The 25021-nt window shown below is 38.1% G+C and overlaps 1 protein-coding gene across 1 annotated transcript; it reads left to right on the forward strand.

Moving 5' to 3' along the window:
• The first annotated feature begins 10926 nt into the window (after positions 1–10926).
• On the forward strand, positions 10927–24389 carry LOC145787147 (intraflagellar transport protein 52 homolog). The gene is made up of 13 exons (XM_082598875.1): positions 10927–11061; positions 13185–13309; positions 14254–14341; positions 14563–14692; positions 15065–15224; positions 16274–16400; positions 16712–16798; positions 17290–17405; positions 19255–19362; positions 19920–20007; positions 21172–21280; positions 21664–21809; positions 23561–24389. The coding sequence occupies exons 1-13, from the start codon at positions 11041–11043 to the stop codon at positions 23579–23581; spliced, it is 1326 nt and encodes a 441-aa protein (XP_082455001.1). The 5' UTR covers positions 10927–11040; the 3' UTR covers positions 23582–24389.
• Positions 24390–25021: the final 632 nt, after the last annotated feature.

Genomic DNA, 25021 nt, shown 5'->3' on the forward strand with positions numbered 1-25021 from the left:
GCTGTAAACTGTAAAGTGTTTCTTGATCATGTATAACCAAATTGGACAGTATGAGTGTGAAAAGAAAACTGAACTGAACACAATTGTTACAAATAAAATGTTTACTAAAGCTCATTGCTTGATTTAGTTTTAATATCAAGCGATGACAGTACATTTGAAAATGTGTAGACTATAACATATGGCTCAAAAATGACTTGAAACAGTTTATTTTGCCGTGATTTTGTCTCATTCTCTGCAAATGTTGAGACAAAGCGAAAGATTTTTGCAATGCCTCGGGCAAAACAACAAGCAAACGCAAGTCAGACGCCAATTACGATTTCATTGAAGCGTGGACGACGTCCACGCGTAAGAGATTAAAATCCAACACAATAGGATTATCCCGTCACACTCAATTATAAAGTAATTAAGAAACGATTTTTCAAGTCAAATAAAAAAATATGACCAACCATCAAATTATTTGATTTTTCAAGTTACGCTGTTGAACAAATTGCAAAAGATTTTCGATGCTATGTTGTCAGATAAATTATCTGCATCATGTGAAAATTTGATTGATCTATTTTGCGTAGTTTTTGAGTTACACGAGCTGAAAGTGATAGTGTCGAACCGACCCCCCCCTCCGCAAGTCAACTGGCCAAAATACGTCACAGGAAATAGGGTTAAACGTAGAAAAATGCAAAAAAGTCATTTTCGACAAAATGGCGCACATTAGGTCTACCAAAATTACGGGAGAGCTGGTACAGCTAGCTACAGAAGACAGTTAGCAAATGATGCGTAGAGGCCTAGGCTAGATGTAAAGCAAGTTTGCGGGTAGTGGAATTAGCAAGTAAGTTAACCATGAGCTTATTCAGGCCTGATGCTAAAAGCGTAATGCAGGTGATCATGTGCGAAGCCAAACGTCACAATCATACCTAGATTTATTAAACTATTATAGACGTCAACTGTCATTTTACGATAAACACAAGCTTTTCTATTGTCAGACGTAATAAAATCCTTTGTGCCCCCTTTTTTTAGATATCCCTGGCACCTCGAAACTATTTAATTACCGTAGTCAAAAATTTGGGCAAGAACTTTAAGCATGTTTCAAAAATTTTATGATTAAACTTATTTTTGATTTTGTGTTCCAACAATGATTATGCGTATGGTTTGATTTTGTAGGCTACCGGTAGCCTATACCAAATGTCAAATAAAGTGCAACCGCACCCCTAAACTATTAAATTAGGCGTACTCAAAAATTTAGCAAAGTTTGATAAAAATTTGGGCAAAAAATTTCGACATGTTTCAAAATTTTCATTAAGATTGAACTTACTTTTGATTTTTTGCTGAAATAATCAAAATTATACCAAACTATTGGGAGCAGTGTAGAATTTTTAATCAGGTGATCTATGCTCTGTCGCAAAAAAAATAGTGCATAAAATTTTCTTCGCATTCTCAAAAACTTAGCCTACTTCCCTACGCCTATGCAGCATATAGGCGGCATCATGTTTTTGCTTTTAGTGAAACTTGCCAGCCTTTGACAAGGAAGAAAGTAAAGCTTGAGCTAAAAGGACAAAAAGCGTATGCCGTATGGGTTTCAAAAACGGGAAATTAAAATTGTTTCCTTGTCGATTTTATGGTCATGTTATAGTGTTAACCTGGTTCAGGGCTCCCACTCGGCATTAAATCATAAAATAGCATAAAATTTCACCCCCATCATAAATTGTCATAAAATTTAACAATTGGCATAAAAAAAAACTTTAAATCCAAATTACCTTGATTGGAGTGAGTGATCTTTTTAGGCAGTGTTTATTTTGCCTAAAAAGTAAAATCAACTTTTGCTATTAGACCCAATTATTTCAAAATCAGACCAAACAAATTTCAGAAATGGGTGCATGAATTTCTACAAAACATCTATCAAATATCTGATTGATCATTTCGTCAGACTAATAAAATAATGGCGTAACTCATTTTTTCTTGTTTTGAGATAATCGAAAAAAATTGTCTACACGGTTGTTTTTATCATATTTCTTGTACAGTTAAACGAAAATAGCATGTCGACACAAGTACAATGAGCATGTATACTTTGATTTGCTTCATTTTGCATCCCATAATGTGCTGGGATTACTTAGGCCATTTTCCGAATGCACAGACATGACTTAGGCCATTTGATATTTTGAGTTTATCAATATGAGTTTTTTAAAGGTGACATAATAACAGTAATAATACGACTAGAATTAACAGGAAAATCCCTAATAGCAACTCCAATCTAACGATAGGAGTTATATTTCATGCTAGACTGCATATTTCGCCCAAAAACAGTTCAGAGTTGGCAAGATAAGCTGAATAAATTATTATCAGTGATGAGGCAAATTATCAAAAAAGGAGTGGCACCCTGTTGGCATAATATGTTTCATAGATTAAAGATCATTGTATTTCCTAAATTTGATTGGAAGATGGCTTGAAAAAATAGGAATCCATGTAGTGTCACCTAAGTTTGTTTTTGACCGCTGTGCCAGATCCTCCCACTGTGCACTTCACATAATGGGACCTTGTACAATACCTTTCCACTGCTTTCATGATTCAGGCCTCTAAGATCATGGGATCTCCATTCTCCATCTTTCTTTCCAGGCCTGATACTCAACAAGCATCATCCATCGGTTTTCACAAAATCACTGTGTTGCATCCTCTGTACATTGTTGGGATGCGTTCTGATCCTGGCATTCTGGAAGATAATTTCGTATTCTCTCGTCGTAAAAATGTCGTTTAGTCCTACCACTTTTCGCTCGATAGTAGCCTTCTGTGCATGCTATCTCACTCCATTTGAGTGTGACAAGTCACAAGGTACTTTTGAGTAATAGTGATGCCATGCTTCCATGCAAGGGCACAGTAGGCACTAGAGACATTAGAGTTTCTATTTTGATATTCACACCCATCACTCCAAATAACTATCTCCTCCTGACCGAGGCTTCCAGAAATTACCCGTTCGAAATGATTAAACAGCAAGAAAGCGAATACTTCATTGCGTAAATCACCTTCTGTTTCATTCCAAATAGAGTAATAAGCATCTTTTGATTCAAGATTGAATAGTGTAAAATTGCGTACCTGCAGCCTGGTTTTATAATACATCCTGCTTGCGTTAGTTTTAGAACACAGAAGTACAGCCTGTAAATCCATTGTCCATACGGATTTTTCTGTGCTAGCGGACTCTTTGTCTTTCGTCTTCTCATCTCGAGCTTCATTCTTCCACTTGATATAATCATCGTATTGTTCCTTGGTAATATTACCGTGTTTGAATGAAACACACACGTCGCACCGATCCTTACGTGCTATGAACAGTGCACCCGGAAGCCCATTGCAACCAGTTCCCCTGAAGCTGCACGTTTCGATCTTATTGGACCGCAGTGGACATGGAGCTGGCGAAGAGTGTGTGCGTAGCCCTCGCGTAGTTACGACCACCTTAAACAACCATACAAGCGAATGGCCTTTGTCTCAATTTGGACCTGGACCAAACAAAGCCCAATGGCGATGATATCACGGGTAACGGGGGCAGGCTTGGTAGAGTTGGAAGCCTCCAGTCCAGTTTCTCACATTGGCGGCGGATCTATGATGATCGTCTCCCAGTGCCTTTTGCCCACGTCTTTTCCATCATAGACTGGGCCTCCAAAGCCACATACGACATCACCACCAAAGCCAAATTCAATTTGAAGACAAACCAATGCTCGGACACGAGCTGGAGCCGACGATGAAGACGGAGAAGTTCTCATTATGAAATACTTCACTAAAATAAGCTGTGCTCAATGATCGTATTCCTGATGATTCAACAAGTTCTTTGTATTGCCGATGAAGTTGGATTGTGGTAGTTCCAGGGTACAAGAATTTCTTCTTTCTGTACGTTGTGACCTTTCTACAGTAATGGGAATCTACAGTAGGAAAGTCATTGAGAAATTTCGCCAAAAAGTGATTTTCCTCTTTTCCCACTTTGGCACATTTACCTACACATGAAAGTCAATTCAAATGTTATGAAATCTATGTTTTCCTATGTTCTCCTTCTTCCATCAGTGAAGCTCAAGAATGATGGTGAAGAACCAGCAACGAGCTTATAAAGTTGCTAAGTGTGATATTAAGCCGAGAATTAATTAAGAATCCAACAATGGCTTTCTACAAAAACATGCCATGGGTGCAAGAAGACTCCGAGAAACGGTGCATTGAGAAGATCTGACCTGTATCACAGTGTGAGGTGATAAGTCGCACTACCAAAGTGCTAGGGACATGAAGCTTCTCAAAGGAACAGAAAGAAAACAGATTGATTTAAGTAGGGTAGTTACTTGGAAATGGCCAAGATTACGATACATAATCATCATCATTTTCAGCCTGTGAGAGCCCACTGCAGAACGTATGCCTTCCCCTTTTCATGTCAATTTACATGATTATGTGCTAGTTGGTACCAATTGGTTGTATTGCATTGTTTGTCAATGTCGTCCCTCCATCTCACTTTTGGTTTTCCTTTTTTTCTTTTGGTTTCTCGTGGTGTCCATGTTGTTAATTTTTTAGTCCATCTATTGTCCTGATATCTTGCTATATGACCTGTCCAGGACCATTTCAGTTTCTTGATTGTGCTTAATATATCTCGTAATTTCGTTTGATTTCTGATCCATTCGGCAGTCTTTTTATCTCGCCATGTTAAACCCATCATGACTCGTTCATGTGCTCTCTGCATAGTTCTTAGTTTAAGTGTTAATACACACATAGAATACATAGAACGATACATAGAATAGAAAAAAACACTATTATTTTGAGCTAAATTAATTGTCTAGACTTGTGATGAAGTGGAAGCTTTATTTCTGTACAATTTGGATTGTCGTCTTTTGACCATCTGCTCTGTTGGAGGAAAGCTTTATTTCCAGCAAACGATTAAAAAGATTTGTAAAATGGCCTAAGTCATGCGTTTGAGGTAGGCCATTTGACATTTTTACGAAAATACCACTTTCTCGTTAACGCAGGTCTTAGAAAATTATGTGGCAGATGCGCTACATTTTAGGGACCTACAAAACACTAACATCTCAATTTCGTCAAAACGCCATTATTTTATTAGTCTGACGATTTGCTTTTGAATCGACCAATACTGAAATATGCTCAGTATCTTCACCCAGAGAAACGAAGTGCTCATGGTGCTACCAATGTCATCTCGAATTTGACCATTAGAGTGGCTAGTGTGATGAAGGGACGTCTTTCATCTGTTTATGACATTCCTAACTCAACAACAGTAGAAGAGCTTTGCGACAAGGTTAGGGACCAGTGGCGGAGGTACCAGTATGAAGATGTTGAAGAGGAATGGTATAAAAAAAAGCAAAAGTGATAGGCTACCACTAATGAGTCTACAACTTCCAAAAGTCAACATAAATATTCCTATCGGCAAGATGCCTTAGAAAAATATGGGTTGCTGCCGGCTGATGAGTATGAAAACCCTCAATCAAGCTACAAACGAATTGACCACTATTGGCTGAAAATTGGACAATTGCTTGACGAAAATGGTACTAAAAAATACACCCAACTTACCAATCTTGCTCTAACTGTTTGCGCAGTCACGGAAATACTGCTCCTGAACGCGGCTTTTCAATTCATAAGGCTTTACTTGCCAGCCATGGCTACACAATACAAGGAGATACCATTGTATCTTTGCGAATTGTTAAAGAATGGATCAATAAGTTTGGAGGCACTTTAAAATTGCCTATCACACAAGCACTTCGGCAACAAGTAAAAGGAACAAGAAGTAAATATAGGCCTATGGCTTTTTTGGAAGAAACAAAAGATTTTGAAAGAACGGAAGAGGCAGAATTGCCAAGAGCAAGAAGATGCTACAGGACTTGAAACACAAAAGCTGTCTCGTAAGGCCTTGCTGAATGATGACATTGAGAGATGCGAGATTGGGTTGAAGACTGCAGAGGAAATTAGGCTATTGAGCAAGGGAATGCTAAGCTGCAAGAGGCTCTTTCTAGTAAAACACTTCATAAAAACGAACAACTACTGTCTGCGCAGGCGAAAATTAGTATTGCCCTTGAGAGAAAGCGTCGGTGCGATAAAGAACTGGCTGCCCTTAAATTGAAAAAAGTGAAGTTGGGGTAAAACGTAAGAGTTAGGGGAGAGTTGGGCACAATTGGACATGGGGTACAATTGGACATCGTATTTTATAGAAGAAAATGGAAACTCTGGAACTCCATGCCTCGGCAAAAAATTAGTTTCACATCAATCGTTGTACTATGAAAATTCTAAAAGTTTGTGTTGGTCGTGTATTGAGTTTGGCGGTGGGAAGTCTTTTAGCAACTGTATAGTGTTTTTTGTGGATTTTGTTTTAGTCGTAATTTTTTTATGTAAACTAAAAATTTTTACTTTCTTTTTCTGTTTAAGCCATATAGCCTACAGTAAAGTATCTTTTCATTACCTTTGCTTTGACCTGACTTTTAGAACAAGTTATCCCTGCCCAACTTTAAGTCGATGTTGGTATGTGGGGCACAATTAGACAAAAATTTTGGGGTACAATTGGACAGCAACACACATGCTGGTATATCGTACTGTAAGAATATTTCTTTTAATAGTGCATGGTCTCATGTAATACAACGTCATTTAAACGTTGTATTAACATTAAAAATCCATGTTTTGGGAGACAAGATAAAATTTTAAGGGGGAGGGGGGTGTAAAATTGCTTTTCCAAGACCCCCCCTTTTTCAATTGTTAAAACAGCATTTTAACAATTGAAAAATTCACTCTGCCGATCTTAGTAAATGGCCATGAGTTAACCCTTTGAACAGGGGTCACCAATTGGCGGCCCGCGGGCCGCATGCACCCCACCATGCTGTTATTGTGCGACCCGCGGAAGGTATCAGCGTACGGTACAAGTACAGTCTAATCAAAATTACTTTTCTTGAACAGTTAAAGATCATGAAGGCAAAAAATCCTTTCCGGGAAGCATAGTTTCGCTTTGCATACGATTCCACCGACCGACCAATCAGATTGTAGTTCTAAGTGGAGGTTGCTTAAAGTTGTCGAATGTTCAGTTGTCGAATACTCAAAGAAAGACGGTTTTATAGACTGTCACAAAAAGGATGAAAAACCAACTCATTGTTTTTTTAGAGGAAATAGGCTACTGTTCGTGGGTTACCATAAAAACGTTTTTTCGGTGATTTTCACAAGCGTTTGTTTCATGGTGCCTGGTTTCTTTCTCCCTGTTATTGAAGCCTATTTTTCGCTGATATGTTTGCAGGTCACTATTGTTGCCTGTATTGCGATGTGTCAAACATTTCCTTGTTTAGGCTACTGAAACTTAATTGCAAGACATCTTTTGTGAAGCGAAGTGACGACGCCAATCTTGATTGGCGATGAATATTCGCTCGCCTCGCTATAAGTGCGTAAAACAAGTGGCTTCGTGTATTTAAGCATTGTTAAAGAAGTCAAAAGTGTTGTTAAAGGAGCTTGGCCTGGCACTGGCAGTATTGTTGTTCGACTAACTTTGTTGCTGCAGTATTTGAAGATAAATATTAACAACATGTAGGGGGAAGGTGGGGCAAGATGGGACGTGGGGCAGGACGGGACACCGTGAATATTTTTAAAAGTATTAGCTTTAGCGTCCTCTACCCATTTAGATGTTACAGGACACAGGAACGCCGGAAGCGGGAGGGCAGGGGGGGCGAATGCCCCCCCTGCCCTCAAATTTTCTGCAGATGGAGGGGCAGGGAGGCAATGGTGCCCTTTTAAAGTCATGTAAGCTACTGCACATTTTGCAATATAACAATTTCTGCTATTCGATTTTAGCTTAATTATAATCTTTCATTTTTGCCTCAAAATAATATTTACGGCACAAAATTTTGCAACACAGTACAGGCCCTTAAACTCGTTTTTTTTCGACAGCCATCGTGGCCTACCGGGAGCTCCTTCTCGGCGGCCAAATCTACGTGCTTGGAGGCCAAAATACAAAATAAAAATAACGATAGCACAAGTAAATAGAATTAAACTTGCAACAATGCTAAAATGATCACTTAGCGTTGTTGAAGTCTGGGCCTGGGCGACGTCCTACAATAGAATCGCTGCACCACGCAATAACTGCTTTATCGGGATTGTAATCCAGTACTATTCAAACGACACTCGCACGAGTGTCTCCAATGTGGCTGATTTTATAAAAGTTTGCTACTCCCCTAGAATTCTTTTTACCAACGAAAAACAACGTTCGACATGTGTTGACGATGACGGCAAGGTAATAAAATAAGTATTTCAATGATTAAAACATTACTTGTAGGCTTTAACTGCCCTTTATCAGAACTGACGATGCACTAGCAAGTGCGAAATATTTTTTCTGTTAGGCCTTACATCTACTGACATCTGATCCTGTTGCCTTAGCAATTGAGGTTTTAGCTATTTCAATGATGGACATTACTAAAAGACATTACTAAAAGAAGCATAATTTTTGCAAAATATGATCAAAAAATGTTTTCCCCATTGATGTCAACTAACTTTGTTCTCCTTTTTAACAACGGTTCAATGTCCGACAACATCGAATCGACATAAAAACGACAATATTGCCAGCCGATGTAAATTAGCAATTCGGATTAAGACTTTGTTAAAATAAACGTCGGGAATTACAAACAAGACTTACAGCACTGGTAATCGCAGATGGATATTCCATCAATAACAAATATTCCCCACACAATGCAACAGTGGCGATTATGACGCGCTGACCTAACTTTGTGTCACTCTTTGATACTGCATAATTTATTTTCGACAGTTAATCCACGATCATTGTATTGCGAAATTAAATAATTGGCTAGGAGAGACCGGCGGCCAAACTTGGCCGATTGAAGAGGTAGCACCGGCGGTTCATTCAAGCACTACTTAGCGGCCATGGCCGAAAGCTGCTTTAAGGCTTGACAGTAGGTTACATCATTATAAAATAGCATGATGCCCTTCTTTGTATACCGGACACTTGTAGGCTATCATTACTCAATACATAGTGAGCTGATAGATTAGCATTATCGCTATGTCTTATCTTAAAACTTGAAAAAAATTGACCTTTTCATAAACAAAAGTGCCTTTTTTTCGTAATCTTGCCCCCCCAGTCAAAAATCGTTCCGGCGCCCCTGACAGGACACCATGATTCTCGATGAGTTGCAAAAAAAAAGAGATGTTCAGAGAAAAAACGTGGTCGTGGCAACAAGATAATACTGATTAGAGGCTAGTTGCTATAAGAAATCTTATCAAAACTTTCACATTTTAGCATGATTTCAGAAAAATCTGGAAGATATGTGGTCTGAAGATACAGTAATAAAAGTGCTTTTTGGGGTATCTGACTTTTTAGATGTGAGTTGCATATATAATAAACAAACAGAAAATTTCAAAATGTCAGTCACTGGGGCAAGACGGGACAGAGCTTCTTGGGGCAGGATGGGACATCTGTTCCGCTTATAATGGGCGTGGCAATTTTGTAGGCCTATGTGATTTTTATGGAAAAAAGTAGTCTGTCATTTTGCCCTGATGTAATTAGGCTACGTGTACTGTAAATGCAAGTCATTTTTGAAATTACAAGATATTATCAGTAGATTTGTGGTTTTACAGGTGATTCCTCATATGAACAATACGCGTCCCGTCCTGCCCCAGGTGTGGGGCAAGATGGGACAAATTAATTTTTTTTTGCTTTTGTTAATTATAAGGTCATGCGACACTAACTGAGTCTTTGTATCTTGCTGGTTGGTAGTGGTGTGCAATAAAAGTAACATGATACCAAAGTTACCGATATTGATAAAAAGGAATTTTGCAAAACATCGATTAAAGTTAAGTGTCCCGTCCTGCCCCACCTTCCCCTAACGCTGAATACTGGGTAGGCTACGAAGTGCGTTCTTTTCTCGCATAAGAATCAACCTACCTAAAATTTTATTAATGCGGCCAGCCACCGCTCTCCTTAGTGCCAATGTGGCCGCATGCAAAAAAGGTTGGTGACCCCTGCCTTAGAAGGTTGGGCTCCTGGAGTCTTGCTTAGTTTGAGAGGGGGGGCTGTCGATTCTTCTTATGCTTCAGGAGTGATATATCTGTTATTTTTATGGACGGTTTCAAAATTTGGGATTCATTTTGTAAAATTATTCACGCTGAGCATATCTATATTTTAAGTTTAAGGACATAAATATTTTAAGTTTAGAAGAGGAAGAGCCTAAAACAGTAAGTGAAAATTTCATTTTTATCGGTAACAAAGAAAAAATAAACAACAAAAGACAGTTGCTATGTTATTCAGCCTTGGTTTGTTATCGAGAGTGCTGATAATGTTTCTTGAAATATTTCAAATTTATTGAATGCCCCTTCTTCCCGTAATAAAATCTTGGCATACCATAGTCACTGTTTTCAACGATTACAATGCAGTTCATTCCAAAATTATCTCAGAATGTGTCCCCAATAATTTTGTTTTTAATTTTAAAAAAGACTTTGGAAACATAAAAACAATTCATTGGAATTCAGCTAAAAATCAAAATCTCAAAGTTCAACCGATCTTAACTTAGGCTTACTGTAAATCATAACAGAAACCACGAACGTGGTTTCAAGAAAATTGTAAAAGATACGTTTTGGGTTGAATGTGTAGTAGCTTTAAACTCTGTGAAGCCTTTGTTAAAACAGCAAGAAACTCTATAAAACAATTGTTAGGCTAGTAAAATAGATTCGTCATGTTCTTAGACAAAATTGGCCAATGCAGTTTGTGAGTTATCAAATAACTTTTTTGTATCATAACCTTTGTATTTTTTATTCACCATAACTTAGGCTATATTGTGCCGTAATTTTGATTAATTTGAATCATTATATTTTGTGTAGTCCGATTAGTGATTAGGCTATATACGGTACTAAATAAACCATATTATATTATCTTTTTAAAAAGTTGTAGAATACATGGACTACATAATGTTTTTTCTTTCTTGTAGATTATCAAGTTACTTTTCTTGTGACTTTTTGATTATATTTAACATACTTTAGCAATAGATTTGAACTGACGGACTTTAGAATTGTGTGTATTCTTTCTGACTGCGGTGTGATGATATAATGACTCCTGTTCCACAGATGGTGAGAATTGTAATTATATTTATGTAGCCATTGGCATTTCAAGGTTTGTAGATGTATATAAGTCCAATGAGGTATATTCAAGCCCATAGGCGTCGATTTTTTCTTAGAAAAGAGAAATTCCGGGTGGGCGAGAGTTTTCAAACAGATTTCATTGAATGAGTTTTGTATGTTTGCAAATTCGCAATGGTTCAGTCTTCGAAATTAGCATATTTTTACTTCGGCAAAAACGTTGCCGAGGCCAAACGACAAAAGTTGAAATTGCCTCGGCAATTGCTGTGAACACTTAGTAGGAAAAGATTATACTAAAACATGTAAAACGAGAAGCGAAAAATATACTAGAGTAGTCTATTACGAACGCATTGTTTGATTTGTTGTGATGTAATAATACCAAAAGTAGTGATAAAGCGATCAACGCGATACACACGCTGTTACGGTAATTCACGTTAAAAAAATCACGGGGAGGGGGAAAGTAAGTTAATTTTGGGTTGATTCAACGTTCGAGTCAGCACAAATCGATTTAATTTTCTCGGCGGGTTATATTGCGTTATACAACAATGCCCAATGAGAAATTTATGCTTGTTTTACATTAATTCGACATCTGGTACCGTTGAATTATCATAAAATAATGTTAATTGCTCAACCAGGTACAGGTAACATATCAAGAGCTCCCTGCGAGAAGATTGCCTCGATTTACGTAAGCTTATAAGCCAACATAATTTCGGCACAATTGGGACACTGCGAGCAACACAAAGTCTGTGTGATAAACTAGTCAGAATCGGTATCATCAGATGCTGTATCAGCTGGACGAGATAACAGAAAGCGAGGCGCAACAAGAGTAGATGCTTACAATAATTTGACGTAGAAATCAATGCAAATAGGGTGATATTTCTATAAAAGATTCTCCCAGCTGGGCACGTGTCTAAGCGCCGGCGAAGTAGGAAGTAACTCAAATAAAACATCCAGCAATAGTAAGATTGAATCAACATCCTAGTCTGGTGTAGTCTTAGAAAATTATTTTTTTCTTGTAATCTTGTGGTCCTTACAATCACCTCGGCAATTGCCGACGGTAATTTCGAAGAGTGTGGTTTACTAGTTAGTCTTCCTCACAAAGACTGAGTTTAATGTCGCCGCAGCAATTAGGCTAAGCTTTAATAGGTTGGATGTTTTCTTTCTTGCACCTTGCGATCTTATGAGCGCTGCTAAACTAAACAAACTTCTCTTATGTTTTCCTTTGCGACCTAAAAAGCGCGTGACTCGGGACCTGTTATCTGTGGCGCCTTCGGATTTGATGCATTTTGATTTGTAAAAGCAATTGTTTCAGTACGTCTTTAGTTTGTATCGGTTATTTTATTGTCATGTTCATTATGATGTCATATTCACATTCCCTTACGTTGACCGGGAACTGAAGTTTGATTGTGACGTAACGAAAGTGAGACCATTCGGAAAAAAGATCAAACGTGGCTTTCTCTCACTAGGAATTGCCAGCTGTGGCATTTGCCGTAACAACAACAGTGCAGTGAGTACCCCATTTTTTCCATGCAGCGTTGTTGCGGAATTGCTTTGTTCTGTCGGATGCTTAGCGAGAGACATAGCATAAAACAAAAAGTTGCGCTGCTATTGGTTGGACAATTCAGCGTTTAAGAAAAACAGAAATAATTGTAACAAACACTTCATAAGTGTCATGAAAACAGGGTGGGCGAAATATATTATGCCCACCCTCGTTTCACGGCAGGGTGGGCGTCGCCCACCCTGCCCACCCTATTTCGACGCCTATGTTCAAGCCAGTATCATAGTAGAAAACTCAAGCATTTAAGTTTGTGGTTGTAATTGATAGTTAGGCCATCGTACATGTCTTCTGTGGTGTCTGCAATAGTTGTTAGGCTATTAAAGTTATCACAAAATTTGTTGTTTATATAATTTGTCAGCTGTCTGTTAAAAAGTTTTCCATGCAGCTCGAAAAGATATTGATTAAAAAACTATTGATAGCTTGCTATAAATTTTTGTACTTGGAACAACTTGATCTACAGTAGGCTACGTAAACAAAACCACTTCATTTTTTTTTACTTCTAGTCTCAATAAGTGAAATTGCTGCAAACTGGTTAATTCATCCTTTTCTGTTGCAGGGAATGGAAGAAAACAGTGGTCGTAATGAGATTCTGTTCAACCAAACCAAGCGTGAATTATTTACATTATCCAGTGGTTACAAATCATGGCACAGGCGCTTGAGGAATTCTTGGAAGGTTTTGCAGTAAGAAATTTCCATGCTTTTTTTGAATAGTTTTCAAATCATTCTATTTGAATGATTACTTTCTGATGATCCTAATAAGGGTGAACCAGGCTGTTAAGGTTTTAGTACGGTAAGTACCGTAATAACTAAATTTGATATATATAATTTGTGTTGCTTGGTATTGACTATTGATTACTTTTGTAGTATTATTAGCATTTATTGTTTAATTTTCACGTTATATGTATTTTTCATCACCTAAACAATTCAATTTTTTTCTAAAACTTCCCATTGCAGAATTATCATCTTAGAAGACTTGGATAATTTACTTTTGTGTATATCGTAGCATCAGAAAACTAACTGTAGCCTACCTGAGATGATTGAGTTGTTTCTTGTTGCATATAAAATTATCAATCATACAACTATCATATATATCTGTTTAATGTTTTAAATTTGTTATTTATATTTTATTGTGTTGGTGAGTTAACTTTTTCATCAACATTATATCATATATCTTTTTGATAAAGAAATGTACAAGTCAATATCTTTTGAGCTTAATTTTTTATCTCTAGAATTCGACTATTTGATAAGCCAGTTTAGCTGTCTGGTTTAAAACGGGAGTAGCTAACCATTGGTTTTTGTTTGCAATTGATATTTTCAGAACTTAATGCAGGACGAAGCCACCTCATTTTGGTTTACACTTAATTTATACATTTATAATTATATTAAAACAATGAAAACTATATAATTTATAATTATATATATAATCATACACTTAATTCAGATATTTAATCACGTTCAGGCTCAATGCTCATTCGTTTATTGCATAATTCATTAATTTCTCTTAATTTTTTGTTATTATGTGTTTAACTCATTACTTTATCGCATTCCAATTATGATAATTTGGAGCAGAGCTAAGAGTTAACAATACAAGAACTTGGAAAAATTTAATGACCCTCTATGTCCAGGTACAAAGAAGACATCACAGAAGCAAAATTGAGCCAGGCTAAGTTGTTTGTGATAGCTGCACCCAGAGAAAAGTTCACTACATTTGAGGTGAGCAATAAAAATATTTTCCATTGCATTTTTAAAATGAACTCATTGATGATCTCACAAAAAAGATCACTAAACTTCGGCTCCAGGCCGAAAGTGATAGTGGATCCGAGATTGATGACCTCGTAAGGTCTTTCGCTTTCTTTCTCTCTCATGTCACTATGCCAATGTATTGTCATAGCCTACTGTCTTGAGAAATCATAAACCAGTGGTTGTTGTTTCAGTTTGAAAATTTAAAACGTTACATTGAAAGTGGCGGGAGCTTACTGGTGCTACTCGGCGAAGGTGGGGAAGGAAGTTTTAATACTAACATCAACTTTCTACTTGAAGATTATGGCATCATGGTGAACAACGGTGAGTGAGCAAATATCCAAAACATTGCATGAATTAAGTGTCTTTAGATATTTTTTTGTAGTCTATTGATATTTGATTGTCTTTGATATCTGATTGTAGGATTTGTCTTTGATATCTGATTGTAGGAATCTATATTCCCGGATTGAGAAAGCTTTTTTGAGCGCCTTATCTTGGCAGTTTTGCATACTTATGAAGTCACTTGATCCACAGGCTTTGTCGCATGTTAGTGTTTGATAAAATAGTAGGCTGACACATGTTCAAGTTGTGAAAGCGTCTGATTGAAAGTTTCAGGTTCAACACTTACCAAAAGCACATGTCTGTTACCAAGTTTCAAAGTGTGCTGATAAAAGATTAATTTCAACTTCTTTCCAGATGCTGTTGTTCGAAGTGTTTATTACAAGTATTTCCATCCCAAAGAGGCATTAGTGAGCAATGGGGTGTTGAACCGAGCCATCAGCAGGGCCGCAGGGAAGTATGTCCCAGGTTTAGATGATGAGATTGACAAGGAAGGAGGACTAAACCCCATCGCTCAGTAAGTGAAGATGTTCCCAAATGTTTTGATTGGTTGTTTCATTCTTTGCCAGCCCAAAATACCCATCGTCTGTCATGTTTTTGCATAACAACTGCCTTTGCGGTTTTGTTACTTCACATCTTCTGACTTCTGTGGAATTTTGTGAAGAAACACATGTAATGACATAAAGTTTAACCCAAAGTAACTTAATTTGATTGCAGTAAAGAATCTTTAATTAGACTTGAGGCAAAGATTTCCCGGTAAGAGTTTCATGTGTAGAACTGGGGGAGGTAGTTGGTGCTAGCCCACTCGTTTTCATTCCCCTTGTCTTGATTGGCCCCTTTTGCCACATCAAAACAATTGCTGACCACTTGTTTTTTTAATTTTTTATACCATCTCAGCGCTTAAAGTAATAATTTCACTTTTCTTCATGATTTTGACTCATATTTCTTCCCTAATCCTGTGTGAAAAATGTTTTCGCACACCCCGAGAAAGTAGTTTGGATGCTCCCGGTTGAAGACTGTCTTTTGGACACTCCATCATTTGAGAATATAGTGATGCCTTTGGGAGAAGGTTACCTTGCTCCATCATGAGCGTGCTGTTCTAAGTAACTCAAAACCGTGTTAATCATTGTAGTATGCAGCCAGCTTAGTTGTGAATTACAGGTGCGGTATTTCATGGCTCGTGTACTGTTATTCAGCTTTTGTGCATGCAGCTAGGAAGAGGTCGCGTCGCATGTTCATTACTTGATACAATGATGAATGGATAATGTTGTAGCATTCGTTTTGTAGAATAGAACTTGGTTGGGTCCTATTGATGTTTCGTTTAAATGAGAAGTGCCTTCCCCCTCATTTATTGCTATCATTGTGCTTTCTGCAGCAACACTTATTGAATTAAGAAATCCTGAGTTAAAGACAGTGCTAAGATTTCGAACTTGGCAATAAGTTTTTTTTTTTACAAAGTGTATGTATATTATCGACTTATCACAACCTAATAGGGTGAAATAAACTTGAAAAAGCAGTGACTTCTAAACTTAATTTAAACTGTAATATGAAATATGTTGACTTTAGAGCTTTGCAATTCGTCTATCCATATGGTGCGACGCTAAACGTTGCCAAACCGTCAACTGCCGTCCTTTCAACGGGATCAGCTTGCATTCCCGTCAATCGGCCTGTCCTTGGATTTTACAAATCGAAGGTAAAGTTTTGTCAACTTGTTGTAAATACGATGTTTAAGTTGAACAAAGCAAATTTATCGCAGCAAAGGAGGCCGATGTTGTACTTATGACTTGGTATTCTCCGCATGTAGCTTGCTGAGAGATTTTGTATCCAAAACGTCATTTCTTTTTTTTAAATGTATTTGAGAACATCAAGTTATTATCCTGTACGTACAGTGTAGTAATTTTCGGTTTGCCAAATACAAGCCCACAATATTGGATTGCTAAAGATGGCAAATTTCATTGTGTTTACCCCGCCACACCAGTGTCCTGACAGCATTGTTAATTCCAGGTATCAAGTGGGAAACTTGCTGTGCTTGGGTCGGCCCACATGTTCCATGATCAGTATCTTGATAAAGAGGAGAACTCGCGTGTCATGGTAAGACTTCAAAAGGTCATCGGTTTGATACTCAGTGATAGTACCTGTTCGTGCTTTAACCAGATCCTTATAATTCGAATTTTGCTTGTGCTGTATTGAGGCAGGCTATAGTTTGCCAGCTGTGTTATGACATTGACAGCGCTCGTCGTCATTTAACTCAAAGTTTGTTTTAACTGGTCTCTACATTCGAAAGGATCACGGTTCGACTCGGACCGATAGCACGCGATTATACTTTAGCCGGACACTTTATGAGGCGGACATGAAAATACGTTTTCCTACCTTTTCGTCTGCTTCCTGGTTATTGGTTACCACAACCCAGTTACCAAATCACTTCTTTGTTACATTGATTCAACGTCTGCAGACGTAAAAATGGAATAATTCTTATACTGTATGTATACAAGGACACGGTAAGCAACTGTGCATAAACCTGGATATCACTTTAAATTTGCACGATATATACATGCTAATAATGGCAACCGGTGCCTTAACAGGAGGTGATTATCAAATGGTTGACATCTGACGACATAGAGCTGAATGCTATAGACGCCGAAGATCCAGAAATATCTGATTACAACATGCTCCCGAACACTGAGAAGCTAGCGGACAGGTCGGTGAAATGCCATTGTGCACTTTTGCATGCTGTTACACTGTGAAGACAATTCCTAGTAATTGCTCGAGACGTTTCTTTTGAAAGCTATAACAGACGTGGATGTATTGAAGACGTTTTATTGTCCTCTTTCTTTTTGTTTTTCCAAAATGGTTTTTAATTGGTCATCATCATCCATTTTGCTTCAAAGAAGCCTGGTCTTCATCCCGAAACATTAGTGTCGACAAGTTGTCCGCATCGACTCCTTCATCTCTCTCTATTGTTGGTATTTTCAGTTTTCTGCAAATGGTCTTCATCATTGTAAAAATGATTGTTATGACCGTTAATAAGCTTTTGTGAAGTTGATCAGTTTTAACTTCGTTTTATGTCTCGTAGCAGTGACGTTCGGTGGCTTAAACCGTTGGGAAAGCAACTTGGAAATATGCTGCAGCAAGGTAGTAGGCACGAAGGGCGTAACCGTCGGGCGAAGCCCGAAGGCGTGTTGCCTTCGCAACACTTCCAGCGGGGGGTCTGGGGGGCCTCCCCCAGAAATTTTTGAAAAACACTTCCAATTTGGTGCGCTCTGAGAGCATTTCCAAAACAAATCAAAAATAAAAATCTGTCAAATTGTGCTTCGCCTATGTCGTGATCATACATCCATTTAATGTTTAGAAGTCATGAACAATCTTAATTTTAATGTTGCAGGACCAAAATCCTGTGTTAGACATGGAATAATAGTTGTCTAAATGTTTAATTCGTCATGAATGTTCATTCTCAGATATTCAGTTAAGCCTACACTACAAAAACTAACACTTAGGCCTAAACATTACAACCGCAAGCAATTTGTACAAAAAGCTGGATAAGTTTGCCTCCTGCGTATAGAAGCTTAACAAACTAAATATTGCATCCGCACCTGAACGTTCATTGGCGAAGTAACGTTATATCAACGCTGTAAAAAGGGCAAAGGCATGACTATGAAAGCTAGTACAGTAGGCTAAAGTACATGGCGAGGAGACATCAAAAAACAGCAACAAGCTTTTTGGCATTATGATGCTGTGCGTTTACCGTGACGAGATACCATTCTGACGAGTTAGTCTAGTCGCTCTAGCGAATGTACGCATTGACGTCACTGGGAAAGCACAACTAACCTACCATAACCATAACACATCTGATTGGCTAAGCAGCTGGTGACGTTTTGCAAAACGGCTGAGGATTGGTTAAAACGAAGGCGTTTTTTGACATTTTTGAATCTGGGAAAGTAAGTTTGATAGTTGCTTACCTGGAGCCTCAGTGATTGTTTCTGACAGAAGCGTTTGCGTCAATTGGCATTTATAGGCAAGACATGCGGTTTGGTGAGGACTTAGACTACTCACAAGCGTTACGAGTAATTCTAGTCACGAATACAGTAATTTTCAAGTTAAAATAGACGTGATAAAATAATAAGAAGTTAAACCTAGAATTCAGTCATTATATTTTGCATAGTTTTTGCTCAGGTAAGCACTGCTTTCCTTGCTTTCCCTCACCGATCGTCACTGTCTCGTAGAATACGCATATTGTGAGTAAACGTACTTCCAACCTAATTGGATAGTCTGAAGTTTTCTGCATTTCAAAACTGATATTTTAAAACTGAATCGTTCAAAACTGTTTCAGAATTTAAGTTTTTCGCAAACATTTTTTCAAAATTTGTTTACAAAAAATGCGGTGATTTTTATTTATTATTTGGCTATTTCCCAGAAGCTGGTTGGTTAGTTGTCTTGTTTGAAAATCCAGACTAGTTAGTTAAAACATATTAAAACACTTTTGCACCAGTAATGCACGGTAACCTACATCAGTCTATGCTTTATTTTGATATGGATTCTATCAATCACAGGTTGAAGAATTGTCTGCAAGAAGGCGAAGATGTACCAACAGACTTTACCCAGCTGTTCGACATGCAGTTGTTCAAAATGGATAACTCTGTATTGCCGAAAGTACTGAAGTATGTACAAGTATTTGTGTGTTCTAAAATAGCGATGCGTTTTACGCTACTTCCATCCTTGCACAGTGCCAAGATCTCCGGTGTAGCCAGCTGATCGTTTTATGATATTTGCCCTTTTTCACTGCTGGTAAATGATTGGTAAACATAAACAAAATTTTGTTTTACAGACCTTAATAGTACCTTAATGTTGCATAGATTAGATACATTGTTGGGTTTGAGGAGTAGGTGAGCTTTGAGAACTGTGGGACTAATCTTTGTTTGAAAACTCTTCAAATTGATCTTTTAGGATAAATCACCCAATGCTGCTTATCTACATGATTGGATGGCTACAAATTGTTTTTGATTGTTGTGTGCTACGGATGGGCCTCAAAGGGTCAACATTTTTCGCTCAGTACTTTTGAACTCTTCTGTAGGAAGTCTATGGTTCACCAAAATCACTTCCTTTGCTTCGTGTTTCGGTATTTTCAACCAACAATGATCGAACATGTAGAGGGAGCGATCCACCTTTTGTCAAGCACACGTGATCTAATTATCGTTCCAAACGATTTGCTTTTCAGGGCGTATGAACAGATGAAAGTCAAACACGAACCACTGACGCTGATTCCACCCAATTTCGAGACTCCATTACCTCCCCTGCAGCCTGCTGTGAGTACCTAGTGGACTATTTGAACATTTTACTTGTTAAAACTAAAACTAAAAAAGGTTCAGTGTGGGGTATTGCACTCGCATTCTTGGTTGATGAAAAGTTAGCAATATATTGTATTTCAACTACAGTAGAATTCGCCTATAACGGCACCTCTAGGGAATTGCAAAAACTGACGTTATAGCCGAATTGACGTTATAGACGAACTACCGCAAACTATTCCAAAACTGTCTTTTGATTAAAGAAAGAGAAGAATAATCCAGTCAGGTTTGTTGTGTACCACAAAACTGACAAAAGTCACGCAGAAAATACAGTAAACAAAGAAATTGTTAAAAAAAAAAACTACAGCGAAAGGTACAGAAAGTTAATTAGTTTTATACAATAGCCTACTGCACAGTGCACATACAACTGTTGCTTTGAGTTTTTTAAAGGTCAGCTGTAGAGCTGCTTTTTACACGTGATAGTTTTTCACGCGGAAAAAAGTTAATTCAGTTAATTAAAATCCCTGCTGCGAACGACGTAGCAAAATAAAGGGAAGCCATTTTGCAAGCAGCAGCGCTAACTGGATTAAAAGACTGACCGTTCGTGGTGAAGGTGATGGCTTAAAGTGACGTTATAAACGAACAAAAGACGTCTGGGGACCAGTAAAAGGTGCTCTTACATGCGAATTGACGTTATAGGCGATGCTGTTGTAGCCGAACTACAATGTACGTAAAAGATAGGAATTCTGCCGGGACCGAGCGAAATGTGACGTAATAGGCGAATTGACGTTATAAACGAAGCCGTTATAGGCGAATTCTACTGTATATGTAACCTCTTCCTTTGGCATAGTGACTGTTAGAAAGCATCCGTTATCGTTGATTGAACTGATCGTATCTCAAATGATGTTTGGACAGCTAGAAACAATTCAATTGTAATACGAATGGATGCATTGGTTGATAAGGACGTTCTGTTCTCTCTGAACGTTGATGTTTGAAATGTTGATACAGTACTTCATTTATTTTTGGTTATAAAGGATCGTCGTTAACCAACAAGTACCTAGACAGAAAAACCCATCATTCTTACATTGATTCTACGTCTGCAGACGTTGAATCAATGCGGTATCATACATCAACACTTGACGTAACAGGATTAAGCTAACTAAACTATGTTTATGGGAATGTTAGGTTTTCCCGCCCGAGTTCAAAGATCTTCCAGGCCCCCCACTAGACCTGTTCGATCTCGATGAGTGTTTCTCCTCGGAAAAAGTCAGACTGGCGCAGATAACCAATAAATGTAAGTTTTGAACACAAAAAAGTTTGATTGTGCAATGTGCATAGATTACTAAGATTAGGCTACTTGCTCACTGCACCGGCCTACACTCTTTCGGTACGATCTGTCTGTACGGAACTTATGATGCAGTGAATCTTATCTTGTGTTTTTGTGACTTCGTATGCATAGTCCTACGCTTCATCGACTTACCCTCGCCAATGCGTTTTGTTGACCACATCGGTGTAGTCTCAACGCCAGCTATTAAGACTTTTTCATTACTGGGCTCACGGGCGAAGCACAGTTTATCGCCATCGGTTATTTGATATATCGGAGAAGTTACGTGATAGAGAGGGATAGGTCTGAGAAAGGATACTAGTGTTGCGATTAATATTGTGTTACTATTACAGGCAATGAAGATGATCTGGAATACTACGTGAGGGAATGTGGAGATATATTGGGAATTTCACAACGACTCCCCAAAGAGGAGAGGGATTCGAAGCACATTCTTGAACACGTCTTGTTCCAAATAGTTCAGTTCAAGAAAGCAATAGTGGTAAGTTGGGTGGAAGGAGATAATCACACATGGCTGGCCTGTTCTTCAATGCCTACAATATTCCATGCAGATTTTCCTAACTCTTGCATTTATGAAATACAGAAACAGTTCATCAGGCAGTGACGATTACATGACTTGTGTTCTGTAATGTTCTAGGCTACCACATGATAAAAAGGATACCCAGCTTTTATTTCTGACGTTTCGTCAGTCAGCACGACTGACTTTATTAAGGGGGCTGAAACAGGTAAACACTACATATTTGGCTGCAAAATGGCAGAACGCAGAAGCATATTGACAGATTGAGCAGAAATCCTTTATATATATTATTATTATTACATGAAATAAAGTTATTACTTTGTGAAACAGGCTGTAGTGTAGAAGTTTTAGAAAGGAATAACTATATTTGATGTAATTTGCATTGCTTGGCATTGAGCACTTTGTAGTATTAATAGTTTTTATTGTTTATATTGTTATTCTTATTGTTTATATTATATATTATTTATATTATTATTATATTAATTCTATTTGAATAAGGTCCTTCTGATGATCCTTATTTAGGTAAAACAGGCTGTTAACGCAAGCCTTAAAGCAGCCGGCGGACATGGCCGCTAGGCGCTAAGTAGTGCTTGAATGACCGCCGGTGCTGCCTCCTCAGTCGGCCAATTTGGCCGCCGGTTTCTTTAGCTAATTATTTAATTTTGCCATAGAAAGATCGTGGATTAACTGTCGAAAATATCTAGTATCAAAAAGTGTTTGAAAACTAGGTCAGCACGTCATAATCACCACTGTTGTATAGTGCGGAAACATTTGCTATTGTATGGAAAATATCCAGGTGCGATCACCGGCTATAAGTCTTGTTTGTAATTCCCGACGTTTATTTTAACAAAGTGTTAATCCGAAGTGCTAATTTACATTGGCTGGCAACGTTGTCTTTTTATGTTGATTCAATGTTGTCGGACATTGAATCGTTGTTAAAAAGGAGAACTACCTAGACAACAAACTTCGTCATTTTTACCCTGATTTAACCACTGCAAACGTAGAATCAATGTAAAAATGACGGATTTTGTTGTCTGGGAAGGTTAGTTGACATCCGAGGGGAAAACAGGTGTCTTCAGAGTTGAGAAATGTTCCCGCTGTGGGTTAGTGACTTCACAGTTCACACCTTAAATGGTGACATCATAACAGTATAAATGGTCAGGTTTTATGAAAGGAGGTATGCAGTTGAAACAATTTAGGGTCGTTAGATGGTCCCGCAATACCGGATTACAATCCCGATAAAGCAGTTATTGCGTGGTACAACGATTCTAAAGCAGGACGCCGAGACTTCAATAACACTAAGTGATCATTTTGGCATTGTTGCAAGTTTAATGCTGTTTACTTGTGCTATCGTTATTTTGTATTTTGGCCTCCAAGCACGCAGATTTGGCCGCCGAGAAGGAGCTCTCGGTAGGCCACGATGGCTGCCGGACAAAAACACGAGTGTTAAGGCCTGTAACGTTTCAGATATTAATAACTATATTTGATTTAATTCGCTCTGCTTTGCTTTTTTGCTTAGCATTGAGCACTTTTTGTAGTATTAATAGTTTTCATTGTTTTATTATTATTCTTATGTGTTTTATATTCACATTTACCGTCACCATACAGCCATTGATAAATTTGTATCCGATCAACCCCGGTGTTATACAAACGCCCATTATCTCTTCTCTAGAATGCAACCACTTTTAAAGATCATATTTAAACGTTTGTTTCAGGATCACGGACCAGAAGCTTAAAGTCACCACCAAGAAGTTTTGCAAGAGATCTTACACTGACAACATTTTATCTTCGACCTGTGACCCCTAATTATTATCAGCTGTATGTACATAAGCCGCCTGTGTCAACTCGAAGAGTAGTGGTGACTGAGGATAATGCCTTTAAAACTTTGCTAGCTATCAACGTGTTTGAACACTTGGTGACACAGGAACAACCAGTAATTGCGGTTTCCTTAATATTACTGATGCTGAGCTTTACATGTTTACTTTGATGTTTTCTTCATCCTTTGGTGCTATGATTGTTTTAAAAGCAAGTGACAACGACTCATCAAAATCTTAAGTTTGTAGAAGATATCTTGTATTCCAAACAGTAAAATCCGTCATTTTTACATTGATTCAACGTCGCAGACGTCTGGTACAGATTTTGCTGTCTGGTATGATACTTCACTGTTGCACGAGTATTTGAATTCTTACCAGATTTTATTGAGTTTTTATCGTTGGAAGAATGTAAGTTGTTTTTGCTGTTGTATTGTTTATGTGTAGTGCACTTTAGTGTGTTAGTTTGGAAAATATCGTTTGAAGAATTTGCAATGCAACAAGGTTATATAATTTCTGCAAGTACAGGAACAGTATAACACATCATCGAACTCCAGAAAAAAGTTACATCTCTGAAAGACGGTATTAAACTTGCAACGACGGTATTGAAAGACGGTATTAAATTTGCAACCAAATTGCTCAGTGCTGTAAAAATGACTTAATGATTACAAGTCCGTGGTCCAATGCAGAGAATGGTTTCGTATTTTTGTACAAACAATACAACTTTAGTTTCATACAACTCGGGTGAAATTTTTCATAGTTTTGCATTAAGCCAGTAAAGACAAGAAAGCGTATACAGGTGAAGCCCCACACCTCGTGTAGGAACAACAACCTTACGCAGGTCATGTTACAGCTGTCGCAATAACATTCCTTGAGTCGGGTATGCATTGAAGATGAGGTTTCTGTTAGTGGACTGTAGTCATCACGTTTTCCCGCTGAGGTTGTTTTGCATCTCTTCGTAAAACGCGGATAAGCGATTCCTCCGAGTGGAAGCAATGACGTCATCTCGACCGAGATCTGAAATCAGCGCAGGTCATAACAAAGGGCCATTTATATATTCACTAGTATATTATAGCTATAATAACTATCCTAACATTATTATCGAATTTCGACTCTCGGGGTGTGCGCTTGAGCAACGCACGTTAAGGACTGCTCTCCATTCAGCGGCATCTAATGAATGGAATAGTTCCCCGGCAACAAGACTTCAACAATCGGAAACTTCACTCTGTCAATTTCGGTGACCGGGCCTGCGTCAGTGATTCAAAGCCTCTACAGTCTACAAGTATGCGAAACTGCCAGGATTAAGCTCTGCAAGAAGCTTTCCCAGTCCGAGGATAAAGATTCAATCAACAAACCTATGACTTG

The sequence above is a fragment of the Aplidium turbinatum genome, chromosome 2 (assembly GCF_918807975.1).
Source record: "Aplidium turbinatum chromosome 2, kaAplTurb1.1, whole genome shotgun sequence".
NCBI classification, from domain to species: domain Eukaryota; kingdom Metazoa; phylum Chordata; class Ascidiacea; order Aplousobranchia; family Polyclinidae; genus Aplidium; species Aplidium turbinatum.

What these genes read in the sequence shown, in the direction of transcription:
- LOC145787147 (XM_082598875.1), top strand. Translation starts at nt 11,041, where the DNA reads ATGACTCCTGTTCCACAGATG. An exon ending in ACTGAGAAGCTAGCGGACAG is followed by an intron (nt 17,406 to 19,254) that starts GTCGGTGAAATG and finishes TATCAATCACAG; the next exon opens with GTTGAAGAATTGTCTGCAAG. An exon ending in GTATTGCCGAAAGTACTGAA is followed by an intron (nt 19,363 to 19,919) that starts GTATGTACAAGT and finishes TTTGCTTTTCAG; the next exon opens with GGCGTATGAACAGATGAAAG.